The sequence below is a fragment of the Limulus polyphemus genome, unplaced genomic scaffold (assembly GCF_000517525.1).
Source record: "Limulus polyphemus unplaced genomic scaffold, Limulus_polyphemus-2.1.2 Scaffold2282, whole genome shotgun sequence".
NCBI lineage: Eukaryota > Metazoa > Arthropoda > Merostomata > Xiphosura > Limulidae > Limulus > Limulus polyphemus.
This window is the reverse complement of record NW_013667892.1, coordinates 49,469-70,739: the sequence shown is the minus strand read 5'-3', so window position 1 is coordinate 70,739 and position 21,271 is coordinate 49,469. Positions and strand designations below refer to the sequence as shown.

General features: G+C 34.7%; 1 protein-coding gene across 1 annotated transcript in view; it reads right to left on the bottom strand.

The window, feature by feature from the left end:
- LOC106466511 (Down syndrome cell adhesion molecule-like protein Dscam2) overlaps positions 1–21,271 on the bottom strand; it is a 116,891-nt gene that overhangs the window by 86,011 nt on the left and 9,609 nt on the right. Inside the window, exons 2-3 of the mRNA XM_022394534.1 lie at positions 13,340–13,495; positions 11,729–11,890 (exon numbers count right to left, since the gene is read on the bottom strand). Coding sequence (XP_022250242.1) covers positions 11,729–11,890; positions 13,340–13,495 — 318 coding nt within the window. The remainder of the gene's footprint in view (positions 1–11,728; positions 11,891–13,339; positions 13,496–21,271) is intronic.

Genomic DNA, 21,271 nt, shown 5'->3' with positions numbered 1-21,271 from the left:
AACTTTTGTCCCCCTCTGTATATGGAACTGTGCTACTAGATTTAAAACCCTAAAGTATTCTTTACCCTACGTAACCGTACGGTAACTTTTGTCCCCCTCTGTATATGGAACTGTGCTACTAGATTTAAAACCCTAAAGTATTCTTTACCCTACGTAACCGTACGGTAACTTTTGTCCCCCTCTGTATATGGAACTGTGCTACTAGATTTAAGGCATCTAGTATGTGATGTTTAAGTGTTATTAGTTTGCACAATGCTTTATTTGAATTTATTTATAAGATATGTATAAGAAAAATCTAAAATAGTTTTATTCAGTTAATTTCATAAAATTTGGTTTTCTTATTAAAGTTCTTTCGAATAGTTAATAATTAACCAAATTTGATGTACAATGCCTGTCTATTGTACAAAACATACAAACAAATATTTGATTAACAGTAATCATAATTAAAGAAACGGTAGAAAAATTTATCACACGACAGGATAATTCATTCTTGTGAATATTTTAATCTGTATTCTATTTAGCAATACAGAAGCAAATACTTAAATAAATTACTAAGAAAATTTATCATTTTCAGCGTTTGAAAGATTGAAGAAAAAAAACCCAGAGAAATTCGTTTTTTTAAAAAAAACAAACTAAAATCTAATTTAATCGTGTTTAAGGTTCTCAAACAATCGAGTTTTTTTTTGTCACTACATTAATTTTGTTGAAAAGAATTACCTTCGAAAATATTTAACTAATTCAATCGTATTTAGTTATTTCAATAATTTTCAGGTGAACGTTTTCACGATTACATAAAACGTGCACAACCTGTTTATAACCATAATCTAGCCTTTCATGAAAATATATATCTTATCGAGAACTCTTAATAATCAAAGTAAACATTAACCGAAGGCAAACAAACGAGCGCAAAGATTCTTTTGAAAGTCGCCCACTGGTAATTTAAACCCACTCGATTCATTGCGCTCGAAGCTAAAAAACGGGAAAAATCTTAAATCGAGGCTAAAAAACGGGAAGAATCTTAAATCGAGGCTAAAAGAACGGGAAGAATTTTAAGTCGAGGCTAAAAAAACGGGAAAAATCTTAAATCGAGGCTAAAAAAACGGGAAGAATCTTAAATCGAGGCTAAAAGAACGGGAAGAATCTTAAATCGAGGCTAAAAAACGAGAAGAATCTTAAATCGAGGCTAAAAAACGGGAAGAATCTTAAATCGAGGCTAAAAAAAAACGGGAAAATCTTAAATCGATGCTAAAAAAACGGGAACAATCTTAAATCGAGGCTAAAAAAACGAGAAGAATCTTAAATCGAGGCTAAAAGAACGGGATGAATCTTTTCCCGTTTTTTTAGCCTCGATTTAAGATTCTTCCCGTTCTTTTAGCCTCGATTTAAGATTCTTCCCGTTTTTTAGCCTCGATTTAATATTCTTCTCGTTTTTTAGCCTCGATATAAGATTTTTCCCGTTTTTTTAGCCTCGATTTAAGATTCTTCCCGTTTTTTAGCCTCAATTTAAGATTCCTCTTGTTTTTTAGCCTCGATTTAAGATTCTTCCCGTTCTTTTAGCCTCGATTTAAGATTCTTCCCGTTTTTTTAGCCTCGATTTAAGATTCTTCCCGTTCTTTTAGCCTCGATTTGGATCTTAAATCGAGGCTAAAAAACGGGAAGAATCTTAAACCCATTCGACTCTTTGCGTTTGAGGCTAAAATAAAAAAAAGAGAATAAGAAATTTATGCGCCCCACAGTGGCACAGCGCAAGGTCTGCGGATTTACAACGCTAGAAACCGGGTTTCGATACCCGCGATGAACAGAGCATAGGTAGACCATTGTGTAGCTTTGTGCTTAACTACAAACAGACAAATAAATTTAAGCAATAATTTGTTAGTTTTAAGCACAAAGGACTATTTGTGCTCTGCCCATCGCGGGTATCGAAACCCGAATGTTAGAGTTATACGCCGCCAGACTTGCCGCTGAGCCACCGGGTGGGGGATCATATGTAATTATCAAACTGTCCATGTCAAAAAAAGTGATCCTATAAACTATACTTTCTGTTAACCCTACTTTTTATATATACTCTACCAAAAATGTTAGAATACTGTTTAAAGGGAAAGGAATAATAAGGTCAGTACATTAATTAAATGATTCATTTACCTTGTACCTGTTACCGAGTTCAATAATCAATCAATCAATACATTACTGCACATATATTTAATTTATAAAATATTTTAAAAAATATAAGACACATTTCTGACTATAACATATTTTACTAAGATGACGTTATCAATAAACAACAACAAAAGAAAAACACATGAACGTATTGACAAACTTAGTTAAGTCATCAAGTTAGTGCACTTTGCAAGTCTCCTGAGGAGACAGCAGTAAGTCTACGGGCTTACAACGCACAAATCCGGAGTTAGATCCCCCTTGGTGCACCTTGCAAACTACAATGGAACTAAAAAGTAGCAACAAATAAACCTCAACTAAAGGTGGTTTTAATGTTTGTTTGTTTTTGTTGGCACCGTGCTCTGTTGACATATATAGACTCGATCGAAAGCTACCTCATCCATTGAGAGTGTGTGTATTTAATACTATCTCCAACCCTTCAGGACTTAGATTCAGCTCGCAGTTGTTAACGATTGAGGTACGATGAAAAAGCCTTTGAACCGGTGTATCTATATTTTGTGTTTGACTAGAGTAGGTTTTTAGCGTGTCCTTATAGCGCAGTGGATAGCGCGTTGGATTCCACCACCTTTGCCTGGCCCCAAGCAACCCCGCCTCGTAAAAACCAACTTGCTAAAAAATTACTGCAACAACAACTTCCTTCGGCGAGGTGTTGTTGGGTCCCTATTCTTCAGTGGGAGTCTACAGGGATTATTGTAATAGGGTTTTTAGCTTTTGAAACTATTAATAGAGAATTCCTATTATTACAATATGTTGCCTGCCCGGCTTCTATAGATTAGGTTTTTTAGCCTAGAAAACTATTAATAGAGAACTCATATTCCTACAATATGTTGCCTGCCCTTCTGCTATAGATTATATGTCTTAGCCTAAGAATCCATTAATGGAGAATTTTTATTGTTACAAAATGTTGCCTGACCAGCTGCCACAGGTTTGCAGTTGTTAGCAATTGTGGTATGATGAAAGAGTTGTTGAACCTAATAGTCTCTGAGCTGTACATTCTGAACAAATTAATTAAGCACGTATAAGGTACCGTTTAGGTTAAATATACCAATATCGGGCAAACAATCAATGCTCCTAATTGTTTGATTTCTAACAATCGGATGACTTATTCATATTGCAATTCAAACATTTCGAAAGATCTATTTCATCATCACGGAAGAACTGATCGTTTGGACTTGGCGCGGATTGCCCGTATAATAGAATTCCGAACTAGAGAGCTGACAATATCCGGGTTTGAATCTGTGCGTAACCTTAAAATACCCCCCCCTTACCCCAGTTTAAGCCGTAGATGCGTTATAAGAATGGCAGTCAATCTCTTAGGACAGATGTTGGATTGTAAGGTGCTGCTGAATGACTGCTTTCCCTCTGGTCAGTAGTTTAAGATTAGAAACGACACACGATAATTTTAGTAGCTTGTAATAAATACAAAATATAAATATATTTGTACCTTTTTAACGAAATAAACTTATAAAAGATTTTGAGAAAGGCAACAATGAAAAGGATATAAGTGTGAATACAATAAAAGAAATCAAATCCATATTTTCATTTTAAAAATCAGTGGAAAAAGTGTAATATTACTATTGTATCCTCAAGGTTGGCGTGGCCTAATGGTTTTGAGAACCCGTCTCACAGCCTATGGGTTCAAATAACACCACCGAATGGGATTTCCCTCTCAACCGCGAGGCCTTTATAACGTGACGGTCAATCTCACTATTCGTTGGTAAAGAGTATCCTAAGAGTTGGCGGTGGATGGTGTTGACTAGTCGCATTCCATCTCTAGCACTTCAAAATTAGGGAAAGTCACAAAAGACAGCCCTCGTGTAGCTTCGCGCGAAATTCAATATACAAACAAAGCATCCCCAAGTTTAAAAAAAATAAAAACAGCAAATAATACCGATCAAAGTTATTTGGTCTAGCATGGCCAGATGGTTAGAGCACTCAACTCGCAATCTGCGGGTCGCGGGTTCGAATCTTCATCCCACCAAACATGCTCGCCCTTTCAGTCGTGGGTACGTTATAATGTGACGCTCACTCTCACTATTCGTTAGTAAAATAGCAGCCCAAGAGTTGGCGGTGGGCGATGATGACTAGTTGCCTTCCCTCTAGTCTTTCAGTACTAAATTATTGACGGCTAGCGCAGATAGCCCTCGTGTAGCTTTGCACGAAATACGAAACCAATCAAAGCTATTTTTTACTAATGCAAACTCTATATTTGAGATATGAAAACAATATTTTGAAAAAAAGTTGGTTTTGATACAGTATTAAAGAAATTTCTAATACTTTAAGGAGAGTAATAAGGATTTGTTTGTTTGGTCTAGAGCAAAGCTACATTGGTCTATCTGCTGTGTCCATTGCGGGGAATCGAATCCCGGATTTTAGCGTTGCAAGTCAGTAAGTTTACCGTTGTCTTACCAAGTAAGTATTAAAATAAAGGTTCGTAAAAATATTTATGTTGAAGTTTCCGCTTATTTTGGATTATATTAGAACAAGGTTTATGTTTGTTTGTTTGAAGTTAAGCACAAAGCTTCACAATGGGCTATCTGTGCTCTGCCCACCACGGGTATCTAAACCGGGTTTCTAGCAGTGTAAGTCCGCAGACATACCGCTGTGCCACTGAAGGGCCTGTCAATCACTGTTTCAAAAATAGGTGGAATTAACTTTTCTTCATACAACTGTCCACACATTTTTTCTTTCTATTTTCCACCGACTTTGTTTTATTAATTATATGTTCTGAATGTTCAAAACAAACTGGAAGAAGTAAGCGATACAGGTATTTAACTATGGTACTGGTGGTATCTGAACACAAGTTATTAAGGTCTCGTGCTCGATTTGAAATTTCTTCCTTCATTGTGATGGAAGTGGTTACACACTGTTGCCCGTCCCACATTGTCCCTTTGTAACAAGCTTCTGCGAATATCGAGGAGGTTAGTGTTTGATCACATATCTTGACAAGATTTTCACAGATACTCAACTTCAAGTGGCCTTCATCTTATAAAAACTCTCCTAAACCCAATAATCTTCACTATGCGAATAAGTATGTTACTTGTGATTAGCTTAAAATGAGGTTTTGGCGTTATTTCCTGTTCTCAACGCTCTCCTGTACGAGCGTTGTTGCCCTTTCAAAGAGAACGGTGAAGGTTACTTGTTACGTTCTTTGGCTCCACTTGGTTTACCCAATCTCGCTAAACGAATACCTTTCTTCCATGAGTCATGTGGCTATTCGTAGTAGTATTATACTAACGAATTGCTCCACGAACCAACCATAACGCTAAGATACCATGGGTATAAGCAGCTCGTTATTTTGAATATTATTTAATCCTTTGAATACAAATTCGTGACCATGAAACAAAAGTGGATCCTAACGAGTTATAAAATGTTTCAAGAAGTTCTGTCTGTAAGGAGTATACGTTTTAGGTTCCTCCTCTTTTCTTTTTCAAATTATAAGATAATTACTAAATACAAGTATACATTTTCTTAGACTTTTTTGCAATAAGGATAAGCGCGCGCGCGTGTGTATTGCATTCAACTGTTTAACCTTGCAACAGAAATGCTAGATGCTACTTCTGTGTTTCATAAATACCAATAGTCAATTCGTAACAGCGATTAATGTTTCGAATGTAAGGGGTTATGAGCCCCCTAAGCGTTAATCAAGAGAATAAATGAGGTTTATGGCAAGGCTTAGCAAGTATGATGCGCATATACAAATCAATTTCACGATATCGTGAGTACTAGAAGTCAACGGTTTTCTATATATTTTTTATTTATTGTTCAATTGTTCTAACTTAAAATTAAGCATTTACGAGTAAATGGTAATAACATATTATACGTTCATTAGCACGTACACTTTTTTTACACCCATACCACTAAATTCTGACCACCCTGGAAGGATAATTAACATCCAAGTACTGTTCAAAACTAATCTTCCTGCTTGATCAACTGGTCAGAACATCTAACTAATTGATCAGTTTATCACTGGATTTAACAGCCTGATCAGAAGATTTAAGCTGCTTTATTGTTTGATCAGGAAACCTATGTGTCACATTAATATTTACCGGTTATTTTTTAACTGTGTTCTGGAGTGACCTATTAACTTTTAAGAAACATGTATGTATTATTGGGAATTTTACCTAATAACTCCTGTCTTTCAATTGAGCCCTCAAGTGACACGGCGGGAAGTCTGAGGACTTATAGCGTTAGAAACCGGATTTAGATACTCGTGGTGGGCACAGCACAAATTACCCATTGTGTAGCTTTGTGCTTAACAACAACAAAACATTCTTTCAGTTGATACAGTGCAATTTTATATTCAGATTTGATACACAACAGCGTTTTAAATGAAACACGTATTCATGGGAAATTGTGTTTTACGCAGCTACTCTTGGAAGATTTTATTATAGATAAGATCAGATGCTTTGATTTGAATTACTTGCTACTTTAGTAGTTCAAAGTGAACGATTTTTTTAAGCTTTCTTGAATTCCAAGGAGATATTGTAAAACCCGAAAAGGGTTTCGGAAAAAGTACAATGCACTTGTTGTATACAGAACGTTTAAATTCCTTATATTAAAACAATTTTGAGTATTTATATCAGAAAGGCACATGATGAATACATTTTGACATTGTTTGACTTTGCGTAAATAACGTGATGTCATGAAAAATTGATCACTTCCGGGAAAAGTTTAACATCCCTTTCCGACGCAAAATATTCATACAATCAGATTTTAAAGATGTGTTTGGACCGGGCATTTAGAATTTCCAACGCGTTTTACTTCATGAAATTAGAAAAATAGGGAATATGGACAGTCTTGGGGCACCAGAACCATCCATAAAGAGACTTGCAACAAGTCTAACCCAAGTCATGGTAAGTAAAATACCAGTGCTTCGTCTTGTAACAGTTGAGAATCCACGAACACTAAGATGTCCACGTGTCCCAGGTAACAGAATGTGACATAATCACGAAGAATCTTTGACTAGAAAAGCAACACATTTCACGTATACACATATTGTTTCCACGACATATCCGTTCAACCGCTGCATATGTCAAGCAACTGAAGAATGAAATGGGTATTTATGCTATTCCACACGAAGCCATGCCGGTCAAGTCGACGAAAGCAGCGCCTATAGATGTCTGTTAATTAGACTGTTAAAACAAGCTCTGGGAAATAGTCATCTGTTTTACATTAAATGGATTATGGAAAGCACTCAGATAAGAGTGGTGTGCTTTGAACACGACAGAATTATGTCAGCGCCTTCTGCAAAAACAACTACACTGTGGGGCTTTTGTCAAGATGCAGCGTCGTCGAATAGAGCATGAGAGGACTGACTGCAACGACATGACACGGTGAGGCTTCAAAATCATTGTAATATAAAAGTACTCAGCATCTGGAGTTGCGTATATATAAATATATGCATTCAGTTCCTGAATGACCCTAACATTATACATGTTTTAATTGTGCATCAGGTAGGTATTGGAAAGTATATTTGTAGTAACTAGATTAAAAGTTCGATTAAATTTCATAAAACAGTACACTTAAGGTTCTCTCTGTGAGCTATTATTTTAAACGGATCAATCAATTTTATGTAGATTTTACTATGAACATCCTGTTCTTTTAAGTGATTTTGTTTTTGTAAAAAAATGTTTCGGTAAAGTGCCTCATTTATTAGGTTTTCCAAGTATTTGCTGATTTCAGTTACATCCAAAATTTGAAGTTTAATCCTGGTCTTTGATGTAAAAAAAAAACAAAAAACAAAGCATTAATCGCTCTGTTGACTACTTCCCTATGTTTTCAGTATTTTTTTTTGTGCCAGGATGAGCAGCAGATTTTACGGTCAGGCTGGCTGGTTTGCTGAAATGGTTGGAATGGAGGCACTTCGACCTGAATGAGTGCCGAGGCTTAAGCTGTCCCTCAACAATAAATGGACTATTTCCGGAAGCTCGAAAGCGTACTTAAATTTGGCAAACATAAAAAACAGTGTATGCAGGTTGTGCGTTGCTCTTATCAATAAAACACACACATATATATAAATGTATATATAAATATATAATGATGAAATTAAACTCGTGCATCTACGCATACTTCGCTCATGAATCTAATTCGGATCGTAACGTTCCTTTTCCGTCATGATAATTTATTGCCAGTTTTAGGACTTAGAAATTTTTGTTTAACGTGCCGAAAGTTTCAAATGAAATATATCTACATCTAGTGGTTTAAAATGGGCGGTGAGCTCGGATGTTAAGCCAATATGTCATTTCAGTGTCAGCCTTCACAATCTATCACAGTTTTTCTTGTAAATTACTTGGTTGGAATGTCGTCTAATTTTCTAGCTATTCAAGCTTCACGCATTTCACTCTATGGTAGGTTTCATTAATATTAGTGATAAAAAAGTACGTATCCATAAAATTATATTGCTCAACTGTGCCGAAAAATATATATAACTATATCGCTGAAACATTAAAACTAGTGTTCACTGCAATCTGTCCTATAGAACTTCACTGCAATCTGTCCTATAGGACTTCACTCCAATCTGTTCTGTAGCACTTCCCTCCAATCTGTACTATAGAACTTCACTCCAATCTGTACTATAGCTTCACTCCAATCTGTACTATAAAACTTCACTCTAATCTGTTCTATAGCACTTCACTCCAATCTGTTCTGTAGCACTTCCCTCCAATCTGTACTATAGAACTTCACTCCAATCTGTACTATAAAACTTCACTCCAATCTGTACTATACAACTTTACTCCAATCTGTACTACAGAACGTCACTCCAATTTGTTCTATAGCACTTCACTCCAATCTTTCCTATAGAACTTCCCTCCAATCTGTTCCATAGCACTTCACTCCAATCTGTCTTATAGAACTTCACTCAAATCTGTCCTATAGGACTTCACTCCAATCTGTTCTATAACACTTCACTCCAATCTGTTCCATAGCACTTCACTCAAATCTGTTCTATAGCACTTCACTCCAATCTGTCTTATAGAACTTCACTCTAATCTGTCCTATAGGACTTCACTCCAATCTGTTCTATAGCGCTTCACTCCAATCTGTTCTATAGAATGTTTAAAGTAAGAATCACCATCATGAGTTATGATTCATATGTTATAATAATATGATATAATGGAAGCGCAGTGGAGGTTAGGGTTAGAAGGAATTCATGATTTTGATGGTTCTGGGGGTCCCTACTTTAATCTCATTTATTACTGAAATACCATCAATATTTCAGTTAATCCCATTTATTACTGTTTGGGTCTATTATGTGTTTTACACAGAAGATCAATGGTTTTACATAATTGTCTTAGAAAAAAATGGAAACACAATGGAAGTTAGGGTTAGAGGGTGATTAGGGTAAGAATGACCCTAGGAGTTTAAAATTAAAGGTGAGAAATAAATTTTCTTCACAAATTTTTTCATAAATTATTGTAATTTCCCATCAATATCGCAGAAAATATATTGTACTTACCCTCATAATATTATATTTATAATATCATAAGTTTGTTTGTTTCTTGAATTTCTGCGCAAAGTTATTCGAGGGCTATTTGCGATAACCATCAGGCCATGCTAGGCCAATAATATATAAAAAAATATAATATTATTAATAATAACGTTATATAAGAGTGGATGTTAAAGTAGTGTTTTTTCGTTCTTACAAGTTAGTGCTAGGAAAGCCGACATCACGTATGATGCATTTTACAAAAGCACGAAAAACGTTGTTAGCAGAAAATTACTGTTAATATCCATGTGATTTGAACTAGGGGTATTGGATAGGTTATATATATATATATACATTTTGAAGTAATATATAACAACAGTATGTTGTTCATAGTACTTATAGAATATACGACATTATATCAAAACAGCTATTGCAAATATGAACTTTAAAAAGTCCATATAACTAGACTTATAACAGTAAAATGTGACTTATCGACGCGAAGCACAAAAAGTAAGATTTATTAACACATTCTTGCAAGAAATCACAAGGAAACATAATTTTGTAATTATGTTGTTTACTGTTTACTTATAATTTACAACATCATAAAAAATATGAAATTAGAAAAATTATCTTACAAATATTATATATATTGTAAATCGTGGTGTCTGTCGTTCGTCTGTCTCCTGTTTGAAAAGCTGTGCATGCAGGCAAAGCTCAACATTCACTTTTGAAGTGACGGGAGAACAGGCATGAATAATATTGGTGCCAAATTTGATTTCGCAAGCAGGACATTAACTTGTTAGGAATTAATCACACTATCATTCACATTTCAAAATGTAATGTAAATTAAAAAATAAAAACGTAGATTTATCATATGTTATTCTTAACGGACTCGTACTATGACTGAAATGCTCCACAATTACTTTTGGCAGTGGACGGTATAAATAGCTCAGAGCTTTGGCTCTGAGAGAAATAATTTAAATTGTTTGTTTGTTTTGAATTTATGCACAAAGCTACACAATGGACTATCTGTGCTCTGCCCACCTGGGGTATCGAAACCCGGTTTATAGCGTTGTAAGTCCGCAGACATACCGCTGTACCACTGGGGGGCAATTTAAATTGATAGATTAACTTAAATTTTTTACGTCACTGAGGACGGGTACTTTTGCTTGTTGTTAAATAATTTGTTATAAATTGCACAATAAACCATAACTTTGAAATACCTTTATTAATATTCTTAATTTTAATTAACCTTTTTAAAGCCTATGAAATAATTCAAACTGATTGACTAACTTAAACATTTTCCGTCACTGGGGACGGGTACCTTTGCTTGTAGTTGAATGATTTTGTTATGCACTGCACAATAAACCATAACTTTGAAATATCTTTATTAGTATTTCTAATTTTAATTAACTTTTTTAAAGACCATGAAATAATTTAAAATAATAGACTAACGTAAACATTTTCTGTCACTGGGGACGGGCACTTTTGCTTGTAGTTAAAGAATTTTGTTATACACTGCACAATAAACCATAATTTTGAAATTACTTTGATTATTGTTATACTGTAAAATACAAGAAAGAAAGAAATGGGGGATTCAAATTTTAAGGATGATATAAAATGTATTTAGGGTTCGTTAATATTAGGGATAAAAATACATATCAGTTTAGAAGTAATAAGATTACCAACTCTTAGAATGCTCTTTTACCATAGAAAAGTGGGATTCGCCATCACATTATAACGCTCTCACAGCTGAGAGGGCGAGCATGTTGATATTATAGGTTTTCAAAACTACTGGAATGTATTATGTGGGAATGATTATAAACAGTTTTTTTGGTGAGTTTTTTTTTTTTCTACACTGAGTGTTGTAACAGGAAAAAAAATATTAATACTAAATATGGTGGGATAAGTGGACCCCTACCGGTAGTGATCGGTATAAAAAAAAACAACGTAGCCAAAAGTGACTGCTGAGCTTTATTCTGCATCATTTTCAATCTACAAATGTTAAGTGAAGTTGAGAAAATCCTGGTTTGTGATAATTAACATTTTGTTTTCAGTTAAGTATTTTTTCCAATAACATTGTAACACGGTTGTCAGGTAATGTTGACTGGAGAACGTACTCACCTCTTACACTTAACATTATCATCATCCTTGACACCTGGCCACCTGGCGTTGAACCAAAACATTCAAAGTGACCTTCGTCATTGTTGCGGTTCACATTGGAAATAATCAAACTGCCGTTGGGATAAATCCTTTGACGTTGGTTGTCGGGAAGGCGACGGCCACCTGAAACTCAGTTCAAGTTTTTCGTTATATAAACTGGATTTCTATAATTTATAAAATATTTTGCTTGTTTCGAACTAATGTCAACATATTCAAACCGTTCGTTTGTGAGTTAGCTTACTAGTCAAAACGTTTCGTTATAAATGCATGGATATTTGTGTTTATTTCCTCAAGAAACACGTTTCGCAATCCAAACTAAGTATTCCACTCAAAATAGATGAATGTGTGATTTAAACAGAAGAAATATTCCAACCATCAATAATTGTTTTATTAAACTCCCGAATTATTATTACATTAAACACTTCTCACAATAACGGTAAGTCTGCGGACTTTTAACGCTAGAAATCGTAGTTCGATACCTGTTGTATGGTTTTGTGCTTAACTACAAACAAACATCCTGTATTAATTCTTATTTGTTTGTACACAAATTCCTCTAAGTGTTTTTGAGCTAGTAGAACGGACTCGGGGTAGCTCGGAGGGTGTAGCCTCCTTCGCAAGGGGATTAAAACGCGCCCAGAAGATCACTCTGGATAGAAGAGGGTCTAACAGTAGGTTTGCAAGGACGCTGAACCCGAACATGGCATCGGATTTGGTGCTTCTGCCACTTTCTTTCGGGATCCTGGGGGGGGGGGGACACGTTTGAAATTGGGTTTATATTAACCAAACGCGACACACGTGCGCAGACTCCACAGGCCGGTGTCCGAACGAGGTTTGCTTTGCAGGTACAGACCCCCTTGGGGTAGTTTTAGAAGTAACTGTAAATAATATAGAAAAGTTTGATCGGTGAATCATGAGGAGGTGGAGCTTGAAACCCCACTAACGGAACATAGATTATTCACGCTAGTAACGTTTAACTTACCTTCGTAGAAACCACAGTAACTGCGTATGTTTAATTTTCGGTGGTTTTAATTCGGCATAAATGGCCCAGTGAGAAATGATTAGAAACTTCCCGCTTATTTATCAAAAATAGCGCCTAATAATCAACGGAATGTTTATTATAGGCTCATCCTAAAATCAATCAGTTAAAACATGTTACACTCGTAGGTATTTAAATAGAGATTATCTATATAGCAAATGAAATCCTGGAGCTAGATAAACATTTGGAGTTTAATGATATAATTAAATGCTTCAGAAGTGTTATAATAGACGTATTTCTATATCTAATTAATCACACGACAAACTGAGTTTTCTTAACAAACGTTACGATGTTGTAAGCCATTAAAGGCATGTTATATCGACAATGAATTGCAGCATTACGTGCCCCCCAATATCTGCGATCCTTCAAAGTCATCTCGATATTTTGACATAGAGATTGAAATGTGGTTGAGGAAATGTTTCGTATCTAATAGCACACCAGTTGAAGAATGTAAAGTTTTTCACTGTTCGATCATTCTTCTCTCAGAGTTTATATATTGTCAAGCACGTGCTAATTATATATTCTTTTGTAGTTACCTTTTTCCCAAGAAATTTCGTTTCTTTGAACATTTTCAAGTGGACAGTCCAGAGCAGCAGTCTCTCCAGCGGTAATGGTAAAATTCTTCGAAAAACTCAAATATGGTAGGCTGAAAATTGTTGAACTTGGAGACCTTTTCATGTTTTCGGAAGAATCTAAGAAAAAAATAATAACAATCTTGTTAAAAGTATTTTTCAACTATATTAAATTACAGGTACATTTTCCTCATTGCCATAATAACTTTTTGTTTTCGATCATTATCCAAATTCTGTTAGAAAGGAGTCCGGCATGGCCAGGTGGTTAGGGCGCTCGACTCACAATCTGAGGGTCGCTGGTTCGAATCCCCTTCACACCAAACATGCTCGTTCTTTCAGCCGAGGGGGCGTTATATTGTGACGGTCAATCCCATTATTCGTTGGTAAAAGAGTAGCCCAAGAGTTGGCGGTGGGTGGTGATGACTAGTTGCCTTCCCTCTAGTCTTACACTGCTAAATTAGGGACGGCTAGCGCAGATAGCCCTCGTGTAGCTTTGCGCGAAATTCAAAAACAAACAAACAAAGTATAGCCTTTAAGCATTGTATAAACCTCAGCATTACTAAATTTGATAAAAGATAGCTTGTTCTTGCTATGATCTTAAGATCACTGTACATTGTAAATTAGTAGCATTGGTTTATTACTACACTGGGTGACACCAGAGAAAAAATATTCACAATTCTTTAAGAAGAATGTTTCTTTCGAGTGCAAATAAATCTTCGTGTAATGTGGCTTTGTCAATACGAAGATTATTAAAATATTTGGATCCCTATTACGAGAATTCAAACAAAATGTTAAAAAACGCATGGAAATAATTCACTCATCAATAACTCATTTATAATTTGCAGTTATGTCAAAAACGTTAATGCTTATCTTTTGTATCATAGCACGACTATAATTCTCGTTTTGCACCATTTTATACCAATACAAAAGAAAACAGTTTTCGTTTTGCATTATTTTAGTATCGTCAGGAGTTTTCGTTCCACTTCCATCCAGATGTGTGTATTGCAGAAGCATCAAAACACTACAAAGGTTCTGCTAAGAATAGTTAAGTTTGAGTATAAAATTACATTTTCCTTCCTAACAGTTTGTTTGTTTTGAATTTCGCGCAAAACTGCACGAGGGCTATCTGCGCTAGCCGTCCCTAATTTAGTAGTGTAAGACTAGAGGGAAGGCAGCTCTAGTCATCATCACCCACCGCCAACTCTTGGGCTACTCTTTTACCAACGAATAGTGGGATTGACCGTCACATTATAACGCCCTTCACATCTGAAAGAGCGAGCATGTTTGGTGAGACGGAGATTCGAACCCGCGACCTACAGGTTGTGAGTTGAGCACCCTAACCACTTGGCCCTGCCGGGCCCTAAGGTAAGAGACAATATTATCAAAATACTCAAAATAACCGAATACTTACGCTTACGTGTTTTTAAAAGAAGAAAAAAAGGTTTGAAAATAAAGCACATATTTACATAGTAAATCTCAAAATTAATTGTCTAAATTGTGTATATTTTTCATCAATGTTTTTCTTATAAAGAATCTCATAATGTCTCTTCAGTTTTAATGAAAACCTAAAATGAAATTCAATCACTGTACACGATTTTCAGTCGAATTCTATGATCAAGACGCAAGGAAAATTAAAATAATTTTGTTTAATTTTTATCAGAGCAGTCGGCCAGCTGATTTGATTTATTTAAATAAATTACAACCTCAAAATATGCCTATAGACTAACTGGTAGTCTCAGGACTCGAAATATTACAAGGAAAAAAGTGAAAGGCCGTATTATAATTAATGAAAATTTCTGACAAGATCTTAGTATCAAACTAAATTATTTCATTCTATGTTAGTGAGATAACACGTGATTAATGACGTAAACTGTATGATTGATTAGTTTTAAATTAAAAATAAATTATCTTTCTGTATACTACGCCCCTAAAATACGGCAAAATTATCCAAGATTTTACAAATAACTAATAACAAGTAAATTGCATCACTGAATATATTTAAATATTTTTTTTTACATACAAATGTCTTTATCTGAGTGTTTCGTTTGATTTACATTCTCCTGGTATTTCTTTATGGACGTTTTATTTAATAATATATTCGTTAAAACATGCTTTTCTTGTAAGGCTTTTTTCTTCATCGAAAAGCACAGTTGTTTAAAAGTCTTGCACAAAAAAAAACATGATTATTATAATTTCCATAGGAACACGTGTAGAAAATCCAATATGTTTTGCAGAAATATATATATATTACTAATGACGGATAAATAAGAAAGTCGATAATTAGACGCACTCGGCAAAGCACATACGACTTTCTGAGGTTTGCGTGCTAAAACCACGCGCGCGCGTGCGTGTGTGTAAGGTAAACATTTAATAATCATTTTTGACGTTAGGGGAACACATTTTTCTTTCATTATATTCTGAAGATTACATTTAAAATACCCTAAGGCTTTGCACAAAATATTTTATTTACCTCACCAAATTATCATTTTTCTATTTTTAGAATCATCAGACGATTTTTTTTCCAATCAGCAACAGGAAACTCTTAGTAATGCTTTAAATTAATAACGACATTAAATCATATTAAAAACTATTTATATTAAAATTATAAAGAGGGAGAACCTTCAGAACAGCAGATTTTGTAACATGGAAGTAAAATCGTACGTGGATTGCATAAATTAACACGCGTGTCAATTTTTACTCGCTTCTTCTTTATATTTAAAATGATTCTTCAAAGTTCGTTTTTCAAATATATTAATTTGGATCAATGTTTTCTATTTTCCATAGGCCAGGTGGTTAGCGCGCTGGACTCGCAATCTGAGAATCGTGGGTTCGAATCCCAGTCACACCGAACATGCTCGCCTTTTCAGCCGTGGGGGCGGTAACACGACGGTCAATCCCACTACTCGTTGGTAAAAGAGTAAAAGTTGGCGGTGAGAGGTGATGACTAGCTGCCTTCCCTCTAGTCTTACACTGCTAAATTAGGGATGGCTAGCGCAGATAGCCCTCGTGTAACTTTGCGCGAAATTCAAAACAAACAAACCATTTTTATATTTCTTTTCCAACCTTGTCGTTGGATATTAATTTGTTTATTAGACGTTAATGAATTTAAATTATTCGAACATTTTGGACGTGTTATCCTTAAAGAACACTAAAATTGTTAGATCTTGTTCTTAAAAAACACTAAAAATTGTTAGATCTTGCGTTTTTATTATTAATGCTCCCAGTGGCACAGCGGTATGTCTGTGGACTTACAACGCTAGAAACCGGGTTTCGATACCCGTGATGGGCAGAGCACAGATAGCCCATTGTGTAGATTTGTGCTTAGATGGGCAGAGCACAGATAGCCCATTGTGTAGCTTTGTGTTTAATTACAAACGACAACAATCCAATTTATCGCTTTGCATTTTTGTTGTTTTTCAAAACGTACTTATTAGTCTCTGGTAAAAGTTGACGTATCTATACAGTATATTATATTTAATATTTGTCGCCGAGAAACGCTCAAGAAAAGTAAATTAATTACAAGTGACCAACATAATTAGTATGCAAGTAATGCATTAAATTAAAATTATCCTCCCAGTGACAAGACGGACGTACAACTCTAGAAACCGGGTTTCGATACCCGTGGTGGGCAGGGCACAGAGAGCCCTTTGTATAGTATGCTTAACTACAAACGAAGTTAAGAATGATGAAAAATAATTATCAGAAACATGAAAGTTTTTTTGTTTTTTTATATAGAAAAAATTATTTCCAGAATTAGATATATTTACTTTGTTGAAGAAATAAATACGATCGCGAAATTATTAAATAACGACGTTTCGCGTGAGTAATGAATCGGTTGAGCACGGAAGTACGAACTTGTTTCAAGGGAACAGAAAAAATTAACTTGTGTCATGTAAACATAGAAATAATAATAATAATAATAAAGTGTCATTTTTATTATGAGACAATACATTTTAACTGGTTAAACAAAATAAATCAATTCACGATTTTTTTTTTTCGCAGATGCGATGCCTTACAGATATTTCCTGTTGTTGTTGTTTTCATGTATTTTGTTTCTTAGATTGCTGCCTTATCAGTGCCATTCAGCCTGACTTTCTATGGCAATATTTCTGTTTTCTGCCTTGAGTGTTCCTGTGTTGGTTGTTCTACCACTACAGAAATAATGGATAGGTTTTCTTGGAGACTGAACTGGTGTTTTACAGGAAATTTACTCTCAAAGAGAGTGAGACAGGGCAAAAACCATTCTTACGAGAATGACAGTGCAGATCGATATTTGGAATGGCCACATTATATTTGGTGATAGCGTTAGGCTTAGAATGCACATACACTTTCAGTGTAAAGCCTGGAGACTTTTCGATGGACATACCAGAACTTGAAACTTGTGGAAAACGGTGATGGGAAAAGTCTACTTTAATACAATCTGAGTGTCACATTTAGGCAATTTATCTGAATAACATGCAATAAGAGTAGATGGTTGGTGTGGAGTAAAGACCATGCCTGAACATAAAATCGAAACCAGGATTTATAGTAGCTATCACTGAAGGATAAGGTGGCTTAAAAGGCTTACAAGTATATCAGTAAGGGAATATACACACTTGAACTTTATTTATTTTTCAATCATTATACTAGCTGTCCTAAAAAAAGATATCGTCTAGAAGTTGCATAACTGATATATATGATTAACGTATGCTAATGGTTAATAAAGACCTGAAGGTACATAATAGTTAATAAAGACTAGCAGATAGTTAATGGTTAATAAAAACTAGAAGGTACCTAATGGTTAATAAAGACTTGAAGGTACTTAATGGTTAATAAAGACTAGCAGATAGTTAATGGTCAATAATGACTAGCAGATAGTTAATGGTTAATAAAGACTAGCAGATAGTTAATGGTTAATAAAGACTAGCAGATAGTTAATGGTTAATAAAGACAAGCAGATAGTTAATGGTTAATAAATACTATAATGTACCTAATGGTTAATAAAGACAGCTAACAAACGAAAATTGAATCTTACTTTGATTGTGCTTACACCTTCTTCTCGTAGAAATTCACTTTACAGCAAATCATCTTACACTATTTAATAACCATTACGTATCTCCTAATGTTTATTAACCACTCAGTAATCTCTAGTTTTAATTAGAGATTATGTATCTTCGAATTTTTAAGCCATTAAGTATCATTAATTATTTATTAAGCATTAAGTGTCTTTTAGTTGTTATTAACTATTAAGTATCTTATTTAGTGTAGTGTCCTCTCGTCTTAATTAGCAATATTACAGTCTCTGTTAATTATTAGGTATTATCTACTCTTTATAACTATATTCTGATGAGTAATCTGATAATCTTCGTCGGTCATTGTGAATATTCCCATCATTAATCATGTTTTAGTCGTTATTAAACATTAGTTATCTTCTAGTCTCTAATAGTCATTAAGTATCATTTAGCTTTATCAGTTTTAAGTATCTTCAGGTCAGTTTACCTATAAATAGAAATTGGGTAAATATACATACTCCCCGGCGGAGAATCGAACCTCGGTCTCCCGCCTTTATACTACCGAGGACCTTCCTTTAATTAGCATTTAGGTACTTTTTATTTTTTACTAAATTTTGAGTATATTTTAGTCATTGTTTGAGTATCCTCTAAGATTTATTAACCATTAAGTATCATTTAGACTTTATTGACCACTTAGTATTATCTAGGTATTTCTAGTCTTTATTAACCATTCAGCCTTGAATACGTGTTACCTACATTACTGTCTTTATCAGCCATTAACTATCTTCTAGTCTTTAATAACCATCATATATTCAGATATGTATTACAAGGAACTTATTGAAGTTCCATTTAGAATTATCATACTTTCTTCACATGGAAATCAGTTGAACAGGAGAATGGTTTACATCGTGTTACATAGGTGTTACCTACATTACTGTCTTTATCAGCCATTAACTATCTTCTAGTCTTTAATAACCATCATATATTCAGATTTGTATTACAAGGTACTTATTGAAGTTCCAGGAGAATGGTTTACATCGTTATCTGATATAGTTATGGATTATCTCAAACCGTAACTAGTAAATTTATTTCCAAATTCAAAGCATAATAATCTTGGTTAAATACTTTTACGGATATAATTGATCATAGTTTTGAGTAAGTAATAAAATAAGTGAAATTTCAAAGCATTAAGAAAGATTTAAACTTTGTAAGACAGAAAAGAGGGTCAAGAAAATGTCCCATTTCCAAAGTAGTTGGACATTTTTCTTATACGTCATCTTTTTTTTTTTTGACTTCTTATTCTCAAGTTTTCGTTATTTCAGGTAGAAGAAAGGTACGCGATAGTTTCTGCCTTCTTAATTAAGGGTGAAAGTTCTCTCGAGAACAACAATAAAGAGAAGAGAGGAGCTTAATACATAAACTTACTTAACGCCTCACTGTGCAGAAGTGCTCCAATTTTTTGTACTACGAGAAACGTTTTATCTAGCTTCTAATCAATAATGATTTCGTCTTTTCTAGTAGTTAAGTGAAAACAGACTGTCAGCATTAAAAAGTTCAACAAAACGATCAAGTTCCATTGATTAGGAAGCATCAGGAGTTAGCGCGCCATCTGTCGGTTTTAGAGCTGTACGAAAATTATACAATATATTCAGCCACTGATTGTTAGACGTTTACTTTTCACTCTAAGCATTTTGCACACGTGTGCTTACGAGTCATGTAGCTAACTCAGTAATTATAGCATCAATACGAAAGTATCCCGATATAAAATTGTGTGATACTGTCTGTATCACTGGATTAACTAATAAGTTTTTTATAACGTAGAGTGATCATATTCTTATTTATAAAACTATAATTTCAACTTTATATCGAAATATTAGCGCAGGAGCGCGGGAATTGAGGTTGTGGCGACATCCTCTTGGGGGAGGGGGGCTGCGCACTTACTAGTTATATTTAAATATTGTAAAACACCAATAACCACTGGTTGTATAGCTTCCATCATATACAGGAGTCACAGTTTTTGTTAAATGATTTTCGGCACTACCCACTATAAAAGGCCCCCAAGTGGCACAGCGGTATGTCTGCGGACTTACAACGCTAGAAACCGGGTTTCGATACTCGTGGTGGGCAGAGCACAGATAGACCATTGTATAGCTTTGTGCTTACTTCCAAACAAACAAACCCCCTATAAAAAGTATTTTCGGTGTCGCTGCAATGAAGGTTATATGTTTAAAAAAAAATATTGTTGGCAGGAGTTACAAATAACTAATATTTTACGAAATAATTAATTAAACTTATGTGTAAGAGAAATTCACTCGTCAAATATGGGCAAAATCGTAACTCATGTTTATCCAACTCTACATACGTGATAAAATAAAATATAAAAAAAAATTCAAGAAATAATGGTAACGTTTGAAACTTTTTGATTCATCGATTTTGTAGGCTTTTGTTTGCTCGGAATTTAATGCGTTACAAAATACAATTTTGTGAAAAAAGGATGGGGTTGGATCTGCATACTTGCAATCAGGTAAAGAATGGTGTTTTCAAATTTTAGTTCAAGTCGCAGACCCCTAGAGTTCAAGTATGCAGAGGTTTAAGTACGTTATGTTAATATGATTTTGGAGTCTCACAAAGTCGTTACAGTCCGTTCGATGATGCTCTGTCTGACGACCGTGTATCTTGGCAATAGCTTTACAACGTAAGGCTATCATGTCCGAAGCACATCCCTCCACCCTGTTTACTTTCCATAAGCCATCTACTGCACAAGGACGATGTTTTTTTTAGCGCCAGTTTCAGTAGTCTGATCGCACAGATATTCTTAGCTATTGCATGAATTCTCTTTTCATCCCCTAGTTGCTTGAAGTATGCGACGGTTGAACCGATATGTCGTGGAAGCATCTTCTGTATG